General features: G+C 36.0%; 4 protein-coding genes across 4 annotated transcripts in view; 3 read left to right on the top strand and 1 right to left on the bottom strand.

Annotated features, from left to right (window-relative positions):
• The window catches only part of LOC100115042 (SET and MYND domain-containing protein 4), a 656,582-nt gene that overhangs the window by 32,301 nt on the left and 599,189 nt on the right, over positions 1-25,092 (top strand). The window lies entirely within an intron of this gene.
• LOC116738649 (ras-interacting protein RIP3-like) lies at positions 10,478-13,684 on the top strand. The gene is made up of 4 exons (XM_032601649.1): positions 10,478-12,398; positions 12,483-13,100; positions 13,179-13,262; positions 13,341-13,684. Exons 1-4 carry the CDS (start codon positions 12,011-12,013, stop codon positions 13,670-13,672), a joined length of 1,422 nt encoding a protein of 473 aa, XP_032457540.1. The 5' UTR covers positions 10,478-12,010; the 3' UTR covers positions 13,673-13,684.
• Positions 13,969-14,821, bottom strand: LOC116416571. The gene is made up of 2 exons (XM_031925498.1): positions 14,240-14,821; positions 13,969-14,161 (listed from the first exon to the last, which is right to left on the bottom strand). Exons 1-2 carry the CDS (start codon positions 14,629-14,631, stop codon positions 13,969-13,971), a joined length of 585 nt encoding a protein of 194 aa, XP_031781358.1. The 5' UTR covers positions 14,632-14,821.
• LOC116416529 lies at positions 14,917-19,575 on the top strand. The gene is made up of 3 exons (XM_031925340.1): positions 14,917-16,786; positions 16,862-19,358; positions 19,450-19,575. The coding sequence occupies exons 1-2, from the start codon at positions 15,111-15,113 to the stop codon at positions 19,347-19,349; spliced, it is 4,164 nt and encodes a 1,387-aa protein (XP_031781200.1). The 5' UTR covers positions 14,917-15,110; the 3' UTR covers positions 19,350-19,358; positions 19,450-19,575.

The following is a 25,092-nucleotide window of genomic DNA, read 5'->3' as shown; positions in this document are numbered from 1 at the left end:
ATTGTCATTCAGAAGCTACAACAAGAGAAATTAAATAATCTCTGTCCGATATATGTAATTAAGAACAGCGAGTTGGAGATATGGCAACGTCGCGCCTTCGCCACGTGCCCCCGCATTCGTTTTCCATTCCGAAACTACTTTTGTCCATCTTACTCATATTTTATAAATATAACGAACAACTCGGTGATCAAAATACAACAGACATGACGAACAACACGCTTTTATACACGACCATCGAGATTATAAAGCCGAGCAGAAGCGCGATTGAGCGCGACGTTGCCATACTGCCAACCGTAACAACGTAAGTCAACGACGAGTCGGAGCGCTGTCTCAACTGACTATAGCTACGTACCGTCGGTACTCCCTTAATTAATGAGCATTTTTGTAAGTGTAAGCAACATAACCTAATATCAGTACTTAGAACTGCCACTAAGTATCACTAAATCAAAATCTCTCATTATACTTATACTGGTGCTAGATATTTAAATTTGCATGTAGATTGGTTCCTTAGGCCACCCAGAGCCCGAAAAACCTTGGGTTTCCACGTTTACAAAATACTTATTTTTTTGCCGGGCAAAAAATAATTTGAGGGCTGGTGAGTTAAAAATAATTGCCTAGGTAAAAAGTTGTCTAGGCTTGAAAATAGTGAAAAATCATGAAACTCGCTTAGACCTTGGTGCACACATAGTTTTTTCGACGCATGTATGGATCTTCACGTTTTTGATGGCTATAAAGTGGGAGTAAATTGGCTGTTTTTTACACGGGCACTCAGCCATGAATATTTAAAAATAATATATCATTGTTTATTCACATTTTCATTAATTAACCCAAGTATTAATATTTATTAAAGTCCTTAAAATTTTCAAAATTTTTAAAACCCTCACGAACTCAAAATTTGCAGTTTACAGCAAAATTTCGTCAGCAGGCATAAAAAGTCGGCAGCAAGCTCGCCCGCTGCCAACTTTTTTGCCGCCGGTAAAAAAAACTGGTACTTGATGTCCGCTTACTAGGTACAAAAAACGCGAAAATCGAGGGCGTTTACGAGCCGCAGACGAGTACTGCAAACACACGAGGCCAAAAAGCCTACCTATCCCTTAGTGCACACCATATTTTTTGTAACACAAGTATGAATTTTTGCGTTTTTTTGAAGGAAGAAGGAGAGCACATAGGGTTTAATCTAGATATTAATTATAGTTCATTGAAGTTAATATTATTGTTTGTAATTTAGAAGATATACGTTTGTTTGTGTGTATTTTTAAGCATGTATATAATATACTAGGAAATTAGAAATTTATGTACTTAAGCGTGTGTTTAGTTTATATTTAAATTAATACTGCAATTTCAGATTACGAGATTTACTTTTGAGGGGGCGTGTTGAAATATTCCGGTTACAAAACTAAATCTCGGACCATACTCGAACTTAAGAAAGGTCCATTCATGCGTTTTTATATTTTATGGCTCGCTCGGATTACGACGCGGGGTGCAGCGGCACGTAGTGCGACGCGGACTTCTTGGAGGGTCTAGCCATCTGGAGTCTGTCTGTAGGGCTAGAATAGGACCATTGTTTTAGGCAGTTTTCCTGCATCGCTATGCACCGCCGATATGCGCTAGGAGTTTAGTCTGCGACAGAATCTCATAGAGTCTAGATGTGCTCCGTACTCCTTCTCTCTGCTACTCAGAATAATAGTCTTATTTAAAAGAGAATATTCTGAGTTTAATATAAATTATTTCACCCATTTCCAATAGGTTATGGGCCCAGATAACGTTTAGCTGTCTTTGTGTTGTGTTATTTTAATAGTGACTAGTTTTTTATTTAAATTAAAAATGGATAACTCTAAATCGAAAAGAAACATTAAACCGTTTGACGGTGAAAAATATAACGTATGGAAATTTAGAGTTCGTGCATTATTAAGTGAGTTAAATTTACTCAAAGTGATTGATGGAGAGCCGAATCCAGTCTCGAGAAGTTGGAGAAAAGCTGAGAGAATTGCAAGGAGTGTTATTATAGAATATCTGTCTGACTCTATGCTTGGTTTTGCCAATACTGAGCAATCAGCACGGCAGATTTTCAATAAGTTAGACAGTGTGTACGAGAGAAAAAGTTTAGCTACGCAACTTGCGATCCGCAAGAAATTATTGAGTTTGAAATTGCAAGGCGATTCTACACTCATGAGTCATTTTAATGTTTTTGATAATTTAATAACAGAGTTATCAGCTGCAAGCGCAAGAGTAGAAGAAACGGATAAAGTTTCACATTTATTTTTAACACTTCCAAATACTTATGATGGTGTAGTAACTGCAATAGAAACTTTGACTGAAGACAGTATTACATTAGTTTTTGTAAAAACAAGATTATTAGATCATGAAGTTAAATTAAAGAGTGAATCAAGTGATACGAGTGCAAAAGTACTTCAAACTCAGCAAGAGCCACAAACAACAAATTTTAACAAAAAGAACTTTCAAAATAAATCTCACTTTCGAAATAAATCTAGTTATAAAAATAAAGATAATTCACAGAATAATAGCAACTTTAAAAATAACATTAATAACAAAGATCAACAAATGAAATGTCATTTTTGTGGAAGAATTGGACATAAAGAAATCACCTGTCATTTTAAAAAGAGAAGACAGCAATTTTTAGCTAAAAGAATGAAAAATAAAAACAAAACTGTGCAACAAGTTCAAAGTGAAGAGCCAGAAGCGACTACATCTTTTGCTGATACTTCAAGTTATGCTTTTATGGTTAATAATATTCAAATTGAAGAAACAAACCATAAAATGCGATTTATTATTGATTCTGGTGCTTCAGATCATATTATCAACAACGATGAAATGTTTACTAGTTATATAGAATTAAATCCACCGATAAAAATAAACGTTGCAAAAAGTGGCACATATATATTAGCAACGAAGAAAGGAATGATCAACGTTACAAGCAACATGGGAGTAAATGGTATTCTTGAGGGTGTCCTTTACTGTCCGAAGTACCAAATAATCTATTATCAGTGCAGAAAATGCAGCAGGCTGGTATGAAAATTGTTTTCAATCAAAATGGTGTTGAGGTAACGAAAGGTAGTAAAACCATAATTCGAGGTAAGCCTATGAATAATTTACTTATTGTTGATTTTATCGTTGATGCGTCTAAAAGAAATACACATTCTAAAGTGTATAATGTTGTTAAAAATAATTATGAATTATGGCATCAACGACTTGGTCACATAGGTAAACAGAAATTTTTACAACTTAAAAATTAACAAATGGTTGATGATATAAGTCAAATTAAAAACATTATGCCTAATGAAAATATATGTGAAGCATGTTTAAATGGTAAACAGTCAAGGTTGCCTTTCAATAGAGAGAAGGATAAGACTTATATTAAACGACCATTGTTCATAATACATTCTGATGTTTGCGGTCCAATCACTCCTCCGACGGTTAATAATAAAAACTATTTTGCAATATTTGTTGATGAGTATACACATTATTGTGTGACATATTTAATATCCTATAAATCGGATGTATTTTCTGTTTTTAAAGATTTTATTGCAAGCTTAAAAGTTGTAAATTTATATATTGATAATGGCAGAGAATATTTATCGAATGAGATGAAAGACTATTGTGTTGAAAAAGGAATAAGTTACCATTTGACAGTTCCACGTACCCCACAATTAAATGGCGTCTCAGAACGCATGAATAGAACACTAACTGAAAAAGCACGTGCGATGATAAGCGGTGCTAAGTTAGAGAAAGTATTTTGGGGAGAGGCAGTTTTAACTGCAACATATCTAATTAATATATCGCCAACTAAAGCTTTAAAATCTAATAAAACTCCATTTGAAATGTGGCATAATAAAAAGCCAAACTTAAAATATTTGAGAATTTTCGGAAGTACTGTTTATGTTCATAATAAAGTAAAACAATCAAAATTTGATGATAAATCATGGAAAGGTATATTAGTTGGATATGAACCCAATGGATATAAAGTGTGGGACGTGAGGAATGAAAAGTTTGTTGTCGTAAGAGACGTGATTGTCGACGAAACAAATTTTGTTAAATCAAGGCCAGATTACCAATTAAAAATAATTGATGACATAGAATATGAAACTGATGCATCTGACAATCTGTCAAAATCAGTAAAAACTGGAAATGGTAATTTAGAAATTGAAACTGATGCATCTGACAATTTGTCAAAATCAGTGCCTGAATCTGGTGATTGTTATGATCACAGTTCAGAGAAAATCGTTAAATTAAACGTAAATGAAAAATCTGTAATCAATACAGAAACAACCAATAAGTCTGTCTCTGAGAATGAACAAGAAATAAAGCCCCGTAGGAGTGAGAGGATTAAGCAAAAGCCTTTAATTTCTTATAATGAAAATGATGATCATATTTTATGTGCATTGTCTACAATTTATAACATTCCAAGTTCTTTTCAAGACATTGAAAACAGTAATGATAGAGTAAATTGGGAACAGGCTGTTAGAGACGAGATAAATTCACTTTTAATAAATAAAACTTGGACTTTAGTAACTAGACCTCAAAATAAAAATATTGTTGATTGCAAATGGGTTTTTACAATAAAGAATGACGAATTTGGTAATCCAATCAGATATAAAGCGCGATTAGTTGCTCGCGGTTTTACTCAAAAATACTTAGTCGATTATAACGAAACTTTTGCTCCAGTAGCTAGAATTTCGAGTTTTAGATTTATTGTAGCTTTCGCAAATCAATTTAATTTGTTAATTCATCACATGGATGTAAAAACTGCTTTTCTTAATGGTAAATTAAATGAAGAAATTTATATGAAAGTGCCAGAAGGTGTTAAATGTAAAAGCAATCAAGTATGTAAATTAAATAAAGCTATTTATGGTTTAAAACAAGCAGCAAGGTGCTGGTTTCAAACTTTTGAAAAAACTTTGATTGAGAAAGGTTTTAAAAATTCGTCAGTCGATCGTTGTATTTATATTTTAGATAGAGGTGATATACAACAAAATATTTATGCTGTACTTTATGTTGATGATTTAGTTATAGTAACTGCTAGTAATACTACAATGAGCAATTTTAAAAATTATTTAATGAATCAATTTAGTATGACAGATTTGAAAGAAATAAAAATGTTCCTTGGAATTAAAGTAGAAAGAAATAATAATAAATTAACTTTAGATCAAAGTTCATACATTAAAACTGTTTTAAATAAATTTAACATGGGTGATTGTAATTCTGTAAATACACCTTTACCAAGTAAACTTGATTATGAAGCTCTTAATTCTGATGAAAAGTATGATGCCCCTTGTCGAAATTTAATTGGTTGTCTTATTTATATAATGATTTGTACCCGACCAGACTTGAGTACAGCAGTAAATGTTTTGAGTAGATATTGTAATAAAAATAATAAAGAACTATGGCAAAATTTGAAAAGAGTTTTAAGATATTTAAAAGGTTCAATTAATTTAAAGTTAACTTATGAAAGAGGTGAATTTAATGATATTTTGTCTGGTTATGTTGATGCAGATTGGGGAGGTTCAGTTGGAACTGATAGAAAAAGTACAACTGGTTATTTCTTCAAGTTGTATGAACAGTGCACAATATGTTGGAATACTAAGAAACAAGCATCTGTTGCAACTTCTTCAACAGAAGCAGAGTATATGGCTCTGTATGAGGCTGTAAGCGAAGCTATTTGGCTTAAGTCATTAGCTAGTAGCATCAATATTACGATTGAAAAGCCAATCATAATTTATGAAGATAATAATGGCTGTATTAGTATTGCAAATAATCCAACTAGCTATCGAAAATCAAAACATATTGATATAAAATATCATTTTTCCAGAGAGCAAGTTGAGAAAAATGTAATAAAATTAAAATATATTCCTACAGGTAATCAACTAGCAGATGCCTTAACCAAGCCATTACCTGCAGTGAAGTTTCTGGAATTCAGAACAGAGATGGGTTTAGAATAAAAAAAAAATATTTTGTACTTAGATTTTAAGATAGTTATGTAAATGTATAATAAGCGTGAGAGAAATGGTCTGATTAGGTTTTCTGGGTTTTCCTAATCCGTGCAACAAATGTTGGACCATATGTAATTCCCCAGTAACTGAGAGTAGAAAGAAGGAGAGCACATAGGGTTTAATCTAGATATTAATTATAGTTCATTGAAGTTAATATTATTGTTTGTAATTTAGAAGATATACGTTTGTTTGTGTGTATTTTTAAGCATGTATATAATATACTAGGAAATTAGAAATTTATGTACTTAAGCGTGTGTTTAGTTTATATTTAAATTAATACTGCAATTTCAGATTACGAGATTTACTTTTGAGGGGGCGTGTTGAAATATTCCGGTTACAAAACTAAATCTCGGACCATACTCGAACTTAAGAAAGGTCCATTCATGCGTTTTTATATTTTATGGCTCGCTCGGATTACGACGCGGGGTGCAGCGGCACGTAGTGCGACGCGGACTTCTTGGAGGGTCTAGCCATCTGGAGTCTGTCTGTAGGGCTAGAATAGGACCATTGTTTTAGGCAGTTTTCCTGCATCGCTATGCACCGCCGATATGCGCTAGGAGTTTAGTCTGCGACAGAATCTCATAGAGTCTAGATGTGCTCCGTACTCCTTCTCTCTGCTACTCAGAATAAAAGTCTTATTTAAAAGAGAATATTCTGAGTTTAATATAAATTATTTCACCCATTTCCAATAATATATATATATATATGTATGTATGATGTATAAATGTTATCCGAAATATTTTTCGAAAAATTTTAGCAGGCTTTGTTAATTTCTTTTTCCGCTACAATTTTTTGTTTGCCTACCGGTCTGAAAAATGTTACTTTAGTCCTGCTAAATAGGTCGGAAAAACGTGAAAATTGTGCTTGTGTTACAAAAAAAAACAGGGTAACACGTATAAGGGCTCTTTTTTAATAATTCTAAGATTTTAAGAGTATAAATATTTAGAACAAATTATTTATTTGATAGAATAACAAACTAAAATGATGTAAAAACTCCATAGTACTTAGGAATAAAAAAAATGTTTAATAAGCCATGATGAAAATCACGTGATAAAATGTTCAAAATTAATAAGTAATCAAATTTACGTCTCAAACCACATATAAAAATTGCATGATGTCATGCGAAATATATATAATAGTACATCACAATATTAGGCTAATATTTTCAACAGGTTATACTGTGCATAATCTAAGGTTTTTAAATAATTTTTACTTTATGTTTAATTGCCTCTTATCTGGCACTAATTATTGCGTGCATAAATATATAAAAAGAGGTAACGTTTAAAATACGTTTTAATTACATATCTGTGTGTGTGTGTGTGTGTGTGTTACGTCACACAATCACAAACTAAAAACTTATTATAAAATAACAAACAAACGTATACGTATAAGAAAAAAATGTCAACTAGGATGCAAGTTTATAAAATTGTAAATTGTAATGTATAACTTACCAATCGCAGAGTGTTGCTTTCTTTTGTTATGGCTTTGTTGTTTGCAGGTCCAGATTCAGCTCGTGACTGAGGAGGCGTTCGTGTATTGGCCTTTACTTCTTTTAGGCTTCTCACCTGCCGGAGTAGCCAGAAAGCCAGCCAGTATTATTATAGTGTAGTGTGATATCGCGTATTTCGACAAGGTTGACGACTTTGCGAAGGGGAGTATAGTATCGCGAAGCGGGATCTCTAAGTATCACAATCAGGAATCACAATGTTTTCAGAGAAGTTGCGCGCGCGGCTGCCGGACTTGATCTAGCGTTTGTGGATCCTCGGTGATGCGGCCTGGTCTGGGCCGTGTCGTGGGAAGAAGCTTTCGATGTGGGCGTGGAGACCCCGCCGTTTTGGCCAATGACAGATCGCCTTCACTACCCCGTCGTGGGGATTAGGGAGGACTCGTGGTGGTTGTGGAGGGAGACGGCATGTGGCCGGCGCGTGCATACCCCTGCCTACGTTGTTTCCTGTGTCGGTCTGCTAATCAAATGGCCGACGACGCCGTTTTCTTCGGGTTTTACCGCAATCGTACGGAGCCTTTTGAACATCGTCCCTTGTCTCATTTTTGTGACGTTTTATGGTGCTTCAGCAGATGTCCTGTGCATGTTGACCAGTCGCTGCGTGCTTCGAACTCAGAAAGCATGTTTTATTGAGCGCTTGGCTTAAGCTTAAGATTTTTAAGTATTATTAACTATTTTTTCAAGTGATAATATAGTCTGCAATATGCGCACGTTTCTACGATCTACGTTCTATTCCACTTAATATTCTATCGCTTGTGATGCATTTGGAAATTGCGCTTATAGTATCTAATCAAAAGTCGCAAGCAGGACTTGCGCTTTACTTCACAGCAGTGAAAGGTGGCAACATTTTCTAAATATTATATAGAATACCATCGCGGCGAGTTTAGTCGGACTGTGAATACATGGAAATAATGAAAAATGCCTCCTTTTTAGGCACGACCGCGGTACGGAAGTGCCTTATAGTTGTATAAGCGAGAAATGTGTGGGATGCAAACAAAAATTTTGGCGTGATTATTTCTGAAAGACTCTAATCGATCGATCGGTTTAAATGGCCATTTTCGGTACTAGCACTTTTCATGAAGACACTAGCGATTTTGGCTCTTTACATTTAAACGATTGATGTTTGCTAGTACAGAAGCTATTAGTTTCAGCTGTATAACCTGCTACGTTTTACGGCAAAAAGTGAAAAAGTGCTAGTCTTCGCGGCTAATAACCACATTTTCTAGTATCCAGTGTAAATTCTGAAATGTACTACTCTTCGTAGGGGACGATGACGGATGATATGCTGTTTGAATAAAACCCGTCACCTGGTTCGAAATTTAAGTTTTTCAATCATTAGCGAGGCTTCTTTAAACATGCATGAGTAGTATCTCGTGCAATAATGAAATAAACCTTTGTGCGTGATCCATATTAAATTTTAAACTACAAAAAAAAATGTGAACAGTCCAAGATATAGGATCGCGTGTTAATATTTGGCAAATATATAATCTTAATTAATATAGATCATAATTAAGTGAAAATCGAATACGGGTAAATATAAAATACAAAATTCGTACTGCAAAATAACGAAAATAATAAGGAATTTCTCGAGCGCTTTACAGCTTATTATGAAAAATAACATAGCGCTTCTCGCAGCATCTTCGCAATCTATAGAAAGCTTTCAGACTGGCCAAACCTCACGTTATGCTGTGCTTTATCCTCGAACGCCCGATAAGAAATAGTGTGTAACCAGTGTGGTAATTACAATCATGCACGCGGTCTCCATATTGTACTGACTTTGATCGTGCGAGCTAATACGCTTGAGAGCATCATTGATACTTATACCGCACTCGTTGCGCAGTATTCTACTTTGTACATTTAGAATAAAATAAATTGTTGTCTCCCGCCATAAGAGATAGCCTGCGCCTGAGTCTTTGTAATCAGTTGTTATTTACATAAAAACAACGAATACAGACTTGGTATAGAAGGACGGTCAGTATTGGCGCAGGGGTCCCATTTTGAAATACACGTAGAGCCTATACACTATAACTGTCCCCCAAGTTTTCGTCCCTCCAATTTAACCCGTGACCGTTCTTCTATACCAAGTCTATATTCATTGATAAAAATAAATATAAAAAAAAAAAATTATCTAAATAAAGTATTACTATTCAGTATCACCTGTGACAGCGAACAAACTTTTTAATGCTAACTAATGCCATGTATTTATAGTTTGCATGAAAAAGTCAAAAGTAAACATTAATATACTTCTCGCGAATAAGGAGACAAACTCGACTTCTAAGCTTATTTATTATACTTATACTTAAAAATTACTATATGTTCGCCAATTTATGATGCTCACTGTAGCAAAAATTGGGAATCTACTTTTTGCTATCTAGTATAGTAAAATTTGAGTTTCAGTTTGTTCCAATATTCTGTAGGTAAGTTAGCAAATATTATTGGAAATGAGAAAAGGATCTTTTGAGGTTAGGACGGATAGCAAAATTTTTGGTCGTATAAACACGCGCTCGCTCGCCAGTGTGTACGTATATGCGCGTATACGTGTGGTAAATATCTAAATATCTTCAGTTTAAATTTATTACATGATTATTTCCATAAAGCTATATTCATAAGTAATAATTAGTTTAGTTTGTATGTTTAGGTAGTTAATAAGCTCTCAAATTTTTGAACAAATCTTCTCTTAGGTGAATTAAATGGTCAATTGGTCAGTGTACTCGACTCGCACGCCGAAGGTCCCAGGTTCGATCCCGCCCGCCGCCGCATCAAAAATTTTAATTTCTTTATTTGTTTCAGCTTTCTCTTCTAAATTAATAATTTCTTAAAACTTGTTAAATATAATAAATAATAATGTATAATTATTCAAAGCCCTATATGTACGTTAAGGCTACCTTATATGCATTTTAAACCTTAAAATATGAAAATCAAGAACTGGTGTCAAAACAGCATAGTAGATAGGCTATAGGCATACCAAAACATAGGCATACTAAAACACCCCCTCTCCTCCCAAAGTGTTTTGGTACCCGATGGAAGAGTGGGAATGGTTCTCCCTCTTTTCCGCATACTAAAACACTCCCTCTCCTTTCAAAGTGTTTTGGTACCCGATGGAAGAGTGGGAATGGTTCTCCCTCTTTTCCGCATACTAAAACACTCCCTCTCCTTTCAAAGTGTTTTGGTACCCAATGGACTAGTGGGAATGGTTCTCCCTCTTTCCCCATACCAGAAAACTCCCTTTCCTCTCAAGAGTGGGATGGATCTCCCTCTCTCCCGCACACGAAAACACTTCCACTCTAAGTGATTTGCTAACCGATGAAAAAGTGTACTCCCTCTCTCAAATATGTTTTTGGAATGCCTATAGCGTTCTCTAATTTTCTGTTTCACGGATTAGAAATCAATCCTTATTGACGCGTGTAAGACATCCTCGAACCGATGCCGATTTCGGGATTAGCTTTTGAGGAAAATGTGGGCGTGTACCGTAGAAAAAGATAATCCTTTGAGGTGTTTGCTTTCTTACACACCTGTTTCACGGATTAGAAATCAATCCTTACTGACGCGTGTAAGGCATCCTCGAACCGATGCCGATTTCGGGATTAGCTTTTGAGGAAAATGTGGGCGTGTACCGTAGAAAAAGATAATCCTTTGAGGTGTTTGCTTTCTTACACACCTGTTTCACGGATTAGAAATCAATCCTTACTGACGCGTGTAAGGCATCCTCGAACCGATGCCAATTTCGGGATTAGCTTTTGAGGAAAATGTGGGCGTGTACCGTAGAAAAAGATAATCCTTTGAGGTGTTTGCTTTCTTACACACCTGTTTCACGGATTAGAAATCAATCCTTATTGACGCGTGTAAGGCATCCTCGAACCGATGCCAATTTCGGGATTAGCTTTTGAGGAAAATGTGGGTGTGTACCGGGTGCGCACACCGACATCCTTTGCTCAGGTGGTTGACAATGCAGCATGGTATACTGATCGATGCCCTTTAGTTTTAGAATAAGCGTTACACCTTTCATACGAATGCTGCGTATTGCTTTGGAGAAAAAATGTGGGCGTGTGCAGGTTGATGCGCACGCCAAGGACCCCGCTCAGGTGGTAGACAATGAAGCATTGTATAGTGATCAGTTACACCTCTCATGCGAAAGCTTCATATTCCTTTTGAGAAAAATGCAGGCGTGTGCAGGTCGAATAAGAAATTAATCCTTATTGCTGTGTAAGGCATCCTCAGACCGTTGCCAATTTTTGGAATGAGCGATATGTTTCTCTTGAAAACGTGGGTGTGTGCAGGTTGGTGAAGTGATGAACCCTCAAAGCTGTTTTCCACGTTAGAGATAATTTTCGCACACACTTGAAACTGACGATTCTTGAAGAGATAATCTTACGCTCAATCTCTCTCTCTCCCTCCAAGAAAGCGTAGGTGTGCACTCGAGTGATTGAGGGATGGTCAAATTTTGTTGAGAGGGAGGAGATTTTAAAAATTCCGGTGGGAAGTGTCTAAGGGAGGTTCTATGAGAAGAAAGTGGAAATTTTTCGGCAATTCGAAGGACTTTTGGCAATTGAAGTGGAAAGGGAAGCTTCGCTGTCCACCGTATTTAAGGACCCGGTGCATGCTTCGTCAGTCAATTCACTCCTCGTTTCCAAGTTCATTCGGCAAAATAGTGAAAAGTGTTCTCCCGCCTTCGAGTATAACCCCTCAAGATACACCGGAGTCAGGATTTTTCTTGCAAGCTGACAAGAAAATGTCACCGAAGAAGCTAAATTCACCAATGCAGCCTTCTCGAAGCCGACGGAGTCTGCAGGTCGCCCAGGAGCGTATACGTTGGCTGGTCGCCAACGCACCAACTCTCCTAACAATGCTCGACTACGTCTCCTGGGCAATGGACGTGGTCGAAACACGTAAGTGAATTTTTTTTTTTTTATTATACTATTCAAAAGTTTTTTTCTTTAAATTAATTTATTAAAATTTTTTTAATGTTGCAGTGCCACAACCACCAAATGCTGCTTTGCAGCAATTAGCATCGCGACGATCTCCGACGGCTGACCTGCCACGACGATCTCCGGCGGCTAACCTGCCACGACGATCCCCGGTGGCTGACCTACCACAACGATCCCCGGTGGCTGACCAGCCTCGACGATCCTCGACGGCTGAGCAGCCGCAGAGATCTTCGACGGCTGAGCAGCCGCAGAGATCTTCGACGGCTGAGCATCCTCGACGATCCTCGGCGGCTGACCCGACGCAGCGATCTCCGACGGCTGACCCGCCACGGCGATCCCCAATGGCTGAGCAGCCTCAGAGATCTTCGACGGCTGAGCATCCTCGACGATCCTCGGCGGCTAATCCGGCGCAGCGATCCCCAATGGCTGAGCAGTCTCGGCGATCTTTGACGGCTGAGCAGCCTCGACAATCTTCGGTGACCCGAAGAAGACGGTCTCGGTCGAGCTCAAGTTCTAGCTCGAGTTCGAGCTCGAGTTCGAGCTCTAGTTTGAGCTCTAGTTCGAGCTCCAGCTCTAGCGGAACATGTACATCTGTTAAAAGTATACGCGATCTCAAGCCGATTCCTAAGATCGCGTCCTCGAATATGAAGAGAAAAGTAAATGGTAAAAAATATTAAATTTATTCTTAAAATTATATAACTTTATTTAAAAAAATGCTAATCTGTTTTTTTATTGTTAAAGATCAAAAAGGCAACGAGCAGAAGAAGAAAAAGGTAGGAGAGAGAGAGACGTCACCAAAACCAGGAACATCTACAATGACTTCAGGTAAAAAAATGCTTTAACTATAAATTAGTTTTATTTTGTATACAATAAATTTATTTTTTGTTTGCTTTAATTTTTCAGAGGTTACGAGACCAGTACCGAGACGTGGTATTTTGCAATTAAAAAGGACTGATAGTAAACAGCAGCAGCAACAACAGCAACAGCAGCAGCAACAGCAGCAGCAGCAACAGCAGCAGCCACAGCAACACCAGCAACAGCAGCAGCAACAGCAGCAGCAACAACATCAGCAACAGCAACAGCAGCAGCCACAGCAACAGCAGCAACAGCCGTCACAGCAACAACAGCAACCTCAGCAGCAACAACAACGCAATTTACCGCGGATTATAGATGATGAGATAATAATAGATCACATCAATGTAAACAAAATTTACAAAAATTATAAAAAAAAATAAATTTAAAGAATTGTGGACACCTCATCGTTTATTAAAACTGAGTTTTCCCAAATTTATTTAGAAAATTAAAAAATTGTAAAATATTTCAGAAAATTTAGATATGATTTTTAAATTGATATACTCTGCTCTTTGTCTTCCTTTTAGTGTAAATAAATAAATAAATTGACTATATGTTAAGATAAATTTCAATCCCTTTTCAACATTTTTTTTTTGTTTTAAAAGATAAAAAAGAATCGTAAGAATTATAATTTTTTTTAAATTATTTTATTTAATCATTTTTTTTTTCATAATACATTTTAATCAACTTCGTCTTGACTAAATTTTCCAGACAAATAATTTAATAACCATGCTCTTATTGAAAGAGCATTATGGACGGCACATGCTGGTTTTCTTCTAATAGAAAGTTGATGGTGCAAGCAAAAGTAATTTTTATTACTTTTTATGTTCTCCAGTGGAGGGCATCCGAGATCTTCGACATTGGATATTAGACTGAAAAAAAAAAAAAATGTGGATAAATTGAAGTATCAAGAGCATGGAAAAAAACTGAAGGAAAGTATAAATACTTACGTATTCGGCAAATAATTTTTTAACCACAGTGCTTTCTGTTCTCCTTTAACGAATATTTTTTTAACACCTCGCGTAAAGATTTGTAAGACTTGTTGAAGTCGATGGTATGGAATGTCACCAGAATTCCATTCGATTCCATGGTAACTTTTTTCTAGCCAATGAATCATACATTTTTCTTCCTCGGTAAGTTCTTCCCACGGCATAGGAGACTTGAAGAGGTAAGCAGTTGGTAAAGCTGTTTTTTTTACGTTGAGGAAACTAATTTCCTTGAAAATAAAAGTATCCACAGCAATTCTTTGAAATCCTTGAATGTCAACAATATAAACATTTTCTTCTGGATATTTCAGTATGGTATTTTCGAACATCTTTTTGTATTCACACATTGTAGTCATCTTGGAGCTTTGTAGAGTTAGAATTTCAGTAAGAAGTGTGGATTGAAAATGAACAGATGACTTTCCTCACCCTGGTTTATATAAGAAGAAACTCCACCTTATGATTTTTTACAATTGGATGCTTAAAAGAAGCACAGGCCCTGATTGGATGGGTCTGAAAGACGATTTCTCATTGGTCTAAAAGTAGAAAATTCACCCCTTCCCAAGAAAAACCACCCCTCCCTAAGAAAATTCCCCCCCCCCCTCAACATATCTTGCTCCTCAGCTTTTCTATTCAGAAGATGACGCTTCTCATTGGATCAGACATAAAAAAATCCACCTCTTCTTTCATGGTCTTCCCTATATAAAGGGAAACTTTACTTTGAGCAGCAGTCTTCGTCTACTACTACTACTACTACTACTACTACCACAGTACACAAAACTAGTCCTTTTTTCGTTTACGAGTCTGTGAGTGTTACTTTAAGTTGGAAAAAGTAAATATGGCTTCAATTCAACTTTTCGAACGTCTTGTCGAAGTAGTGCGTGATACTTCACGAAATATACACGGAATGAGCAATAATGATATTCATTATTGGCTAGACATGTGCAATTCTACAATAAAGGAATTGAACGAAAAAATCAATAAATCTAATCTTTCAAGAGGAGAAAAGCAGAAATATCAAACTTGTATGACACATCTTTCATGTGTGCAAGTTCAACTCGAACAACATCTTCAGCAAGGAGGAAGTCTACAATCGGAAGAAACTGAAGCTAGAGTTGAGTGGCGTGATGTAGAATCAGCTTTTCAAAATCGAATTAGAACAGGTGTAGTTGTAAATATAAAGCATGTGGACATTCTAAGTTTTTTTAACGATGCGCAAAAGCTTTTCAAGGTTAAAGTAGAAGATTGCTTGAAGGAATATAACGCTGTAAAAATAAATTCTGACTTTATCGCAGAATTTTCTATGCAGAAAAATGGAGAGGAAACGACTGACATTAAATATTTTACAAGTGAAAGTGTTACAGCATTCATGTCAACGAATTTGGAAGAATGGTTTAAAGATCATATCAAAGAACCTATTCTCACCCAGCTTGAAGAATTTCAGGAGAAAGATTCTGGCTGGACCCTGACGAGTATTATCAGTTTGTGTATCAATATGAAAAAATATTCTCCAATCAAGGGGAGTTCCTTCATTCCACTTCCAAAGTTTATAGAAAAGAAAAAGGCATGTGTTAATATTCATAATAATGATAATCAGTGTTTCAAGTATGCTATACTTTCAGCATTGCATCCTAGTGAAACTAATCCCAATAGAGTTAATCAATATCGTATGTATGAGAACGAGCTGAACTTTGGTGATATAGAATTTCCAGTCAAACTTAAAGATGTACCAAAATTTGAAAAATTAAATGATATTTCAGTAAATGTATACATGTTAAAAAAGTATAATGAAAAGTTTGAAGTATCGCCATGCCATATTACAAAAGAAAAGAAAGAAAAACATGTAAATCTACTCCTCATTCAAGATTTTTACATAGATGAAAATGAAGAAAATAATCATGATGTTGGCGGAAGCCTGCCTAAATACCACTACGTTTGGATTAAGTATCTGTCTCGAATTTTAAGCTCTCAATTAAGCAAATCTCATGTAAAATCATACCACTGCGAAAGGTGTTTACAAATTTTTTACTGTAAAGAAAGGCTGGAAATGCACGAAAATTATTGCAAAAATATAAATAAATGTCGAATTAATTTGCCCGACTTTAAGAATAACATTCTTAAATTTGAAGATTATAATAAAAGTGAAAAAGTTCCTTTTGTTATTTATGCAGATTTCGAATGTTTGTTAAAGCCTACTGAAAATGAAAATGCTTTTCAGCTTCATGAAGCATATAGCATAGGCTATTATATAAAGTGCAGCTTTGATGACAGTTTATCTGTTTATAAATCATACAGACAAAAAAATGAAGATGAAGAGACACCGGCAAAATGGTTTGTTCGAGAATTGAAAGGAATTAGTGAAAAGATTGATCTACTCTACAAAAATCCAAAACCAATGAGACTTACAGATCTAGAAGAATTATCTTTTCGGGGGTCAACTGTTTGTCATATATGTCGAAAGCCTATTAAAAATGATGAACTCGCAGTACGAGACCATTGTCATCTAACAGGACGGTACGTTAGTTTTTAATGTATACAAATATTTGACTTTAATGCTGTACAACATGTAAGACATTTTTTTCTATTTAGTTTCAGAGGGGCAGCTCACAATTCATGCAATTTAAATTACAAGGATTCGAGGTTTGTGCCGGTTATCTTTCATAACCTCAATTATGACACACACTTCATTTTGAAAGAGATTGCTACTTCTACAATAATGACTGGACGAGTATCTCTGATACCTCACAATAAAGAAAAATATATTTCATTTACGAAGTTTATAGATGACTGTGACATCAGTTTTAGATTTATTGATTCATGGCGTTTTTTACCATCATCGTTGGAAAAGCTTGCATCATATTTGGAAACAGTGCCGATAGCAGTAAATGAGTTCAAAACTGATGGATTTACAGATGAGCAAATCAATCTTCTGAGACGAAAAGGTGTATTTCCATATGATTTCGTAGATGGATTGGACAAGTTGATGACTACAAAACTGCCAGAAAAGAATGAGTTTTACAATAAACTAACAGATTCTCACATTATTGATGAAGACTATCATCATGCTGTTACAGTGTGGAATATGTTTTCTACAAGAACTTTGGGTGAATATTCTGATTTGTACTTGAAAACAGATGTTTTATTATTAGCTGACGTCTTTGAAAGTTTTCGAGAGACATCACTGAAAGCGTATAGTTTATGTCCTACACACTTTTACACGACTCCAGGTCTCACATTTTCAGCAGCTCTAAAAATGACAAAAGTGGAATTGGAGCTTCTCACAGATATAGATATGCTGATGTTTATTGAAGCAGGCATTCGAGGAGGAATAAGTCAATGTTGCAATCGGTATGCTAAGGCAAACAATCCCTACATGGGATCATCATATGATAAGAAGCAGAAAACGAAGACGCTCTTATATTTTGATATTAATAATCTTTATGGATGGGCCATGGTGCAGTATTTACCAGTGGGAAAATTCAAATGGATTGAATATGAAACAAATTCAAATTTTTTCAATGCACCACCAGACTCTGATACAGGCTACTTTGCTGAAGTAGATTTAGAGTATCCTGAAGAAATACATGATGATCATCAAGATTTGCCTTTTTGTGCAGAGCATCGTACACCCCCTGGCTCAAAGCAGAAGAAACTGCTGACTACTTTGAACGATAAGAAAAGGTATGTCATTCATTATCTTGCGTTAAAACAGGTACTAGATAATGGACTTCGACTTAAAAAAGTGCATAGGATTCTGAGTTTTGAGCAGAAGCCTTGGCTCAAACCATATGTTGAATTTAATACAGAGAAGAGAAAGCAGGCCAAGAATGAGTTTGAGAAGCTTTTCTACAAGTTATTAATTAATGCAGTATATGGTAAGTGCATCGAGCGAGAACGATCTCGCGTTGATGTGCGATTAGTGAATAAATTTACTGGTCGATATGGAGCAGAAGCACGTATAGCTCAACCAAATTTTCATAGTTGTGCTATCTTTGATGAAAATTTGGTTGCTATACAGCTAAAGAGAACAAGTATTACAATTAAAAAACCAATATACGTTGGTCTCAGCATTCTCGATATGTCTAAAACATTGTTATACGATTTTCATTATTCGTATATGAAGCGGCGACTTGGGAAAAAATGTAAACTCCTTTACACCGACACAGATAGTCTAATATATGAAGTTGATGACGTGGATATGTATAAAATAATGAAAGAAGACTTGCACAAATTTGATACTTCTGATTACAAAGAGAACAATCAATTTGGAATTCCACGTGTCAATAAAAAAGTGCCTGGATTAATGAAAGATGAATGCAATGGCAAGATTATGACAGAATTTATTGGTTTACGTAGCAAAATGTATAGTATTTTGATAGATGGATCTGAGACTGTGAAAAAAGCCAAAGGCATAAAGTCAAGTGTTGTGAAGAAAACAATCACGTTCGAAGATTATCGAAAATGTCTTGAAGAACAAATTATTGTTAAACGTGAGCAGTGCAACATTCGCTCTAAATTACACATAGTGCATACTGAAAAACAGAACAAAATAGCACTAAGTCCGCATGATGATAAAAGATACTTATTACCTCATAGCACAGACACTTTGCCTTGGGGTCATTACCGAATTATTGAGGAGCAGATGGCACTGGCTGTAAGTCAAATGGAGGAGGATGAAAAAATGGCTGATACAAGAGGAGAAAGAGTGGGGGAGATGGAATTGGAGAAGGGGTATGAAGCGACCAATACTAAAGAAGAAAGCGAGAGAGCAATGGAGAGGGGGAGCGAATTGTCCAATGAAAACAGTGCAGCACGAGTGGGGATGACACTTTATGGCGATACAGGCGAACAAATCTTTATAGAATACGATGTTTGTGAGGAGCTAATGCACGAATGGAATCCATCGATGGAGGGGGCATCTTCCAATAGAAGAGATATTCTACAAGAGGCTATGGAAGGGGCAGACATCGTGGTGGGGAATGGGCTATATGAACCGACGCACCACGGTGAAAAGCACATTCGAGCAGTCGAGCTTGAAAATTACCTACCTTTGGAGAAGAAACCAAGACTCACTTAACATTTTCAAGTAAGTTCATAGCTGATTCTCACTATTTTTTTTTGTTCTCAAAGAAAATCTTTTCTCTAACACACAAATTCTTATTTTTTTCACGTTTCAGAATGGATCTATCTGCACTTAACAAAATTGCTGAGCGCGAGTTCTTGCCTAAGAAGAAAGTCACGGACTTAGAAAAAGATCATGAGTACATGGTGACTGCACTCAAGGAGGTGAAGACTAGATTCGGCACGAAGATCGTGGCTGAGATTGATGACAGCTTTCAAATATTTCTGCCAGAAAAGATCTCATCAGCAATCTTGAAAGATCAAGAACTTTTCAATAATCTTTCAAACACAGCAAATAAACTTAGTTTATTTATAACATATCAGGGTGGAACTTCTTTTAAGTTCACCACATGCTAAAATAATGAAATACAAAGACTGATAATTATTAAATACTATTTATTTGTTAAAACTACAATTCACATGAATAAAAATACATTATTAAATATAATAACAATTGCTTTCTTATTTTTTAGAACCTTGAATAATTTATACAATCTCATTTTTATCTATCCAACTATTGTGATCGCTACTGAATCCTAACCATTTAACATATACGCGTTTACCACTTTTCTTTAAAACTTTTTCTACTAAATAAATTTCCGGATACATAGTTTTATGAATTTCCGTTTCATAAAAGCCACCAGAGACGGGTTTATCATAATAATCTTTGAGGTGGTAAGTTACTGGATCTGTTTTTACAACTCGCGTTATTGTGAAAATTTCCGTAGACCAATTTGGTGTGTAACCTTTTTCAAAAACATTTTTTAACCTACTTATTCGTACTTTATCTCCTACTTTGAATTTCGGTTCTTTCACTGACGACTTTTCAGTAGGAAAACGTCTCTTGACCTCTCTCTCATTTGCCTGTGTAACATTTTCAGGCTCGATTCCTGTTGTCTGATGTTTTCTCGAATTGTATGCTTTGAGCAAGTTAGGTAGAATATCCAACCATTTATAGCTTCCTTGTTTGCTGAATTCTGTCCACATTGCATTTTTTAACGTTCTATTGAATCGTTCGCATATACTTGCATGAAGATTACTATGTGAAGAGTATAAGTGTATATTGTGCTTCTTCATAAGTTTTTGAAAAATTGAATTGTAAAATTCTTTTCCTTGGTCAGTTTGTAGATTCTTCGGTACTCGTCCTTCTTTCAGTATTGACTTCATAGCTGCAGTAACATCCTGACCACTCTTCGACTTGACTGGCACGGCCCACGCGTACTTTGAAAATATGTCTATGACAGTGAGTAAGTAGCGGAAATCTTTGTTCTCGCTAGCGTAAGGAATCATTTCCACAAGATCACCTTGCCAAGTCTCATCTATTCCGCGTATATCATATTTTCTTCGCTTGTACCTGCGGCGTGCAGCTTTATGCAGCTCTTCAGCTACTTTTTGCTTTTCCATCTTCTTTGATTATAAAATTATTCAATTGACCAATAATATATTCAACGCTTGCGAAATTACGTTGAGAAATATCATTAAGATATTTTAATTTTTTGTCCACATCAGATTTAAGGCTTTCAACTTGCTCCCTATATTGGTCTATAAGTTCACCAATTCCAGTAATTTTAGAAGATATATAATTTACTTCCGTCTGCAGGATAACTTGCAGTGAATGCAAAGTGATTGCATCTTTTGGATTGCGTGGCTCTCCGAGATTACAGAGTCGCTTCTCCTCTAAGTCAAAATCGCCGTCTGATGTAAAATTAAAACCATTTCCTGGAGGCCCGCGACTCACTTGCTGCGAGCTCCCAAGTTTTCTTCCGAACACATCGAGACTCATGGTAGTACTGATGCAAAGAAGAAAGATGCGTATCAATATATATGCCCAGCTTCACGCAATTCTTCAATAATTGAATGAATTTCGTTGGTGTGATTGTTATTTCCAGCAGATCGTTCGGCAATCAATAATCGAAGTCGTTCGACAAGCTCATTTGGATCGTCCCAGTAGACAAGATCTATGGAAGAATTTTTCTTAGCTATTTTATATTTAGGTACAAGTCCTCCTCCGCTGCTGTTGTTCTTTTTACGTGGAGTGCTGCGGAACATTGGAGCTAAAATATTCTTATATTTATTACTTCTCGACATTCTTATAGATTCATCTTTGCTGAATTTTTTCCGATGAGCATTTGATGCTTCCAGAATCTTGCGATAATTTTCACGATCTGCTGAACTCAGAAGAAGATCATCCGGATATTTTTTAAATAGCAATTCCATTAGTCCATTCGTTTTAGGATAACTTTCATTTCTGACTTTGACATATTTATCATCAAACTCTATTTCTGAATCACCAATCATATACACTCCATCAACCTTTCGCACTCCGTATATATTGTCAATTGTTCTACGGCTTTTATCTAACAATGATAAAAAATCTTCAGCTGATTCATTTTTTCCACTCGTAGATTTAAATGTAGAATTGGTTATTGTGTTAAAAGCATCATCATCATCATCATCATCATCATAATCATAAACAGTATAATCCATTAAACTTGATTTATTATTATTATTATTTTGATCGTTGAGCAAACTTGATCGATCGATTCTTGTTCGTTTTTTCATTTTCTTACTGCTGTTTTTAACAAAAATGTGATTGGATGGTTGCTGCAGTGGACTTTCACTTTTCATCTCAACAAGTTTTTCAAGTGGTGTGACGACTGGTTTTAGAGTATCGCCGATGACTTTTTCAAAATCATCTTTCTCCTGTTTTAATAAAGTGTATTTTTTTTTAATAGCCTCACGAGCTCGCAAGAGCTCACTAAGAACATTCTTCTCTTTCTTGAAGTCTGACATGCTGACGTGGCGATGTCTACAACTGAACTGCAAGTTTGAGACTCATAATTCCTTTTTTATTGCAAAACAGTCAAATCCTTTTCTGTATCTACCCTCATTCATCGGTCTATCTTTGTCAATGGCGATGAATCCATATCTATCATTCTTCCAACATTCAGAACAAAGATTCCGAAATTCATTGAAAGTTAAATCAGTATTCACATGATCTTCATAGATATGTTTAAGATTTACATCATCTTGTCGATAAATTACTAACAAATTGACATTATCCCTAATGAGATGTTTTCCTATATGAGCATAAGATTGACATAGATAGAAACTATCTACACTCTTATGTCTTCCCATACAGAAGAATGCTCTGACGTTATCCTGCTTCTCACATGCCACATCATCAAAAATCATAATTGAATTTGGTAGGGCTTCATCTGGAGATACTACAGATTCATGCTCACTAAACGGAAGATATGATACTCCTTCAATCGGATCCAAGACATTTTTGAGAAATTGATACTTTGGCTGATTCAAGGATTTAGAGTATACATATAAATTCTCAAATCTAAGACCATTGGGGTATAATTAGAGCCAATAAACTATTTGTTTTTCCACAGTTTGATGGACCACAGAATACTGCTCGTATACTATCTGGTAGTAATTCCCCATGACGCTTCTTTCTCTTCTCTTTTCCAAAATCAAAATTCGTGACAGGGAGTTTGACGTTTTGCTCGGTAAAATCCATGTTCACGCAACAAAGTCACATTCAACATTGAGCTCTTGAAATATAAACGCTCGTTTTATACCATAAACGTCAGTTGTGAATCAACACTCGAAGAGAGATGATCATACACAAAACTCAGAAACAGCCGAAAGGCTATGGATTGCTTGATAAAGTTATCAATAACTTACCTGTTGAAATGCATCTTCCTGGATATCAATACTGCGGTCCCGGAACCAAATTAAAAAAGCGAATGAAAAGAGGAGATCCTGGTATTAATCCGCTTGATCAGGCATGTAAAAAACATGACATAGCTTACTCCGATAAAAACGGAGATCGTAAAGCTGCTGACAAGAAGCTTGCTGAGGAAGCTATGCAGCGTGTCAGAGCCAAGGATGCGAGTCTTGGTGAAAAAGCGTTTGCTTTTGCTGTTAACAGTGCTATGAAATTAAAAGGAAAAACTGGAATGGGACTGAAATTTAATAAGTTAGTGACTGTAGCTAAAAAATCAATGACAGCAAGTAAACATTCTCGCAAGGTTATTCAATCAGCGTTGAAGGGTGCACGTCAAGCTGTTAAAAGTGTAGGAGGAAAGAAAAAAGTTATCATTCCACGTGTTCTGCCGCTTCCAGCAAAAATTGGTGGAGTTCTTCCTTTTCTCATTCCATTGTTCGCAGGACTAAGTGCCACCGGTGTTCTAGCAGGAGGTGCTGCTGGAATAGCTAAAGCTGTTAATGATGCTAAAGCCGCGCAGAAAAATCATGAAGAAAGTAAGAGGCATAATAAGACCATGGAAGCTATTGCTTTAGGCAAAGGACTCCATCTTAAGCCCTATAAAACTGGGATGGGATTATTTATGACACCTCATATTGGTTGTGGCAGCAATCAAGTGAATAGAAAAAAAAAACTTCGATTTAACTTTGCCGAATCGTCCACTGACTGACTACGATCTAAAAAAATATGTTCATATGATGAAAATCTCAGATTTCCGAGGTGTTTTCATGAGAAATAATTTGCCTCCCAATGGTCCATGGTATAATGAATCTGCAGTGGTTAACTTGGATGACTATCAAAATAGAGGTACTCACTGGGTTTGTTATCGCAAGCAAGGTTCTGAAGTGCTTTATTTTGATAGTTTTGGTGATCTCAAACCTCCCAAGGATCTCATGATGTATTTTAACGTGAAAGAAGTGAAATACAATTACAAAAGATATCAAAATTTTGACTCATTCATATGTGGCCATCTTTGTCTCTACTTCTTAGCTGGAAGACTATAAAAAGAGGTGCTCGCAGCCGAATGAATTCATTATCATCCGATCAGTCATGGAAGATAGTTTCACTCTGAGTCTAACGGGAAAATCTTCTGTTCTAGAAGCACAATATTTCCCTTCAATCGAACTACCAGAGGATAAAAATTTTGTTTTGGGCTTAGTTGAACTTTTAACATTCAACTCTATTCCAAACGTTGACTCATCAAACAATAAAGTTCATTTGAATGGTGAATTTATTACTATTCCAACTGGCAGTTACGAGATTGATGCTCTTGATCAATTTTTACAAGCAGCTTTGAAAGCTAAAGGAATTAATTTTTCCTTGAAAGCTAACAACAATACTCTCAGAAGTGAAATTACTTGCAGTCATCCCTTAGATTTCAGACCACACGATTCAATAGGTCGTCTCCTTGGCTTCACTCCTCGTATTCTCAAAGTTAAAGATCTTCACAGCTCTGATTTACCTGTGAAAATATTGAAAATCAACGCACTGCGAGTAGAGTGCAACATCACTGCAGGTGCTTACATCAATGACAAAAGAGTTCACACAATCCATGAGTTCTTTCCCCGCGTGCCTCCAGGATATAAAATCATAGAAGTTCCGTCTCATGTCATATATCTACCGCTCAGCGTCAAGTGCATAGATCATCTACAAATTCGAATCGTCGATCAGGATGGAAATTTGGTGAATTTTCGAGGAGAGGAAATCACTATTAGACTCCACATCAAATCTGTATAATGGGCATCGTTTACAATTCTGGATCATATATAAGTCAGTCATCATGGCAACCAGTCATCAGTCGACCGAAGAAACTCAAACCGTTAACACGCAAGAGCATTCAGTTTCTGAAAAGTCTAGGACTAAAAGTTCGTGGAAAAAATTCACGTGTATAATTTTTTGCTGCTTCCAGAAAAATGGACGA

The sequence above is a fragment of the Nasonia vitripennis genome, assembly GCF_009193385.2.
Source record: "Nasonia vitripennis strain AsymCx chromosome 2 unlocalized genomic scaffold, Nvit_psr_1.1 chr2_random0010, whole genome shotgun sequence".
NCBI lineage: Eukaryota > Metazoa > Arthropoda > Insecta > Hymenoptera > Pteromalidae > Nasonia > Nasonia vitripennis.
The sequence above is the reverse complement of the archived record's forward strand: the minus strand, read 5'-3'. Positions and strand labels throughout refer to the sequence as shown.

Excerpts from the sequence above, each read along its gene's own strand:
- LOC116738649 (XM_032601649.1), top strand. The coding sequence starts at position 12,011 with ATGAGAAGAAAGTGGAAATTTTTCGGCAATTCGAAGGACTTTTGGCAA. Across the intron at positions 12,399-12,482 it reads AATGGACGTGGTCGAAACAC|TGCCACAACCACCAAATGCT; the intron begins GTAAGTGAATTT and ends TTAATGTTGCAG. Across the intron at positions 13,101-13,178 it reads TATGAAGAGAAAAGTAAATG|ATCAAAAAGGCAACGAGCAG; the intron begins GTAAAAAATATT and ends TTATTGTTAAAG.
- LOC116416571 (XM_031925498.1), bottom strand. The coding sequence starts at position 14,631 with ATGACTACAATGTGTGAATACAAAAAGATGTTCGAAAATACCATACTG. Across the intron at positions 14,162-14,239 it reads AAAAATTATTTGCCGAATAC|TCTAATATCCAATGTCGAAG; the intron begins GTAAGTATTTAT and ends TTTTTTTTTCAG.
- LOC116416529 (XM_031925340.1), top strand. The coding sequence starts at position 15,111 with ATGGCTTCAATTCAACTTTTCGAACGTCTTGTCGAAGTAGTGCGTGAT. Across the intron at positions 16,787-16,861 it reads CATTGTCATCTAACAGGACG|TTTCAGAGGGGCAGCTCACA; the intron begins GTACGTTAGTTT and ends TTTTCTATTTAG.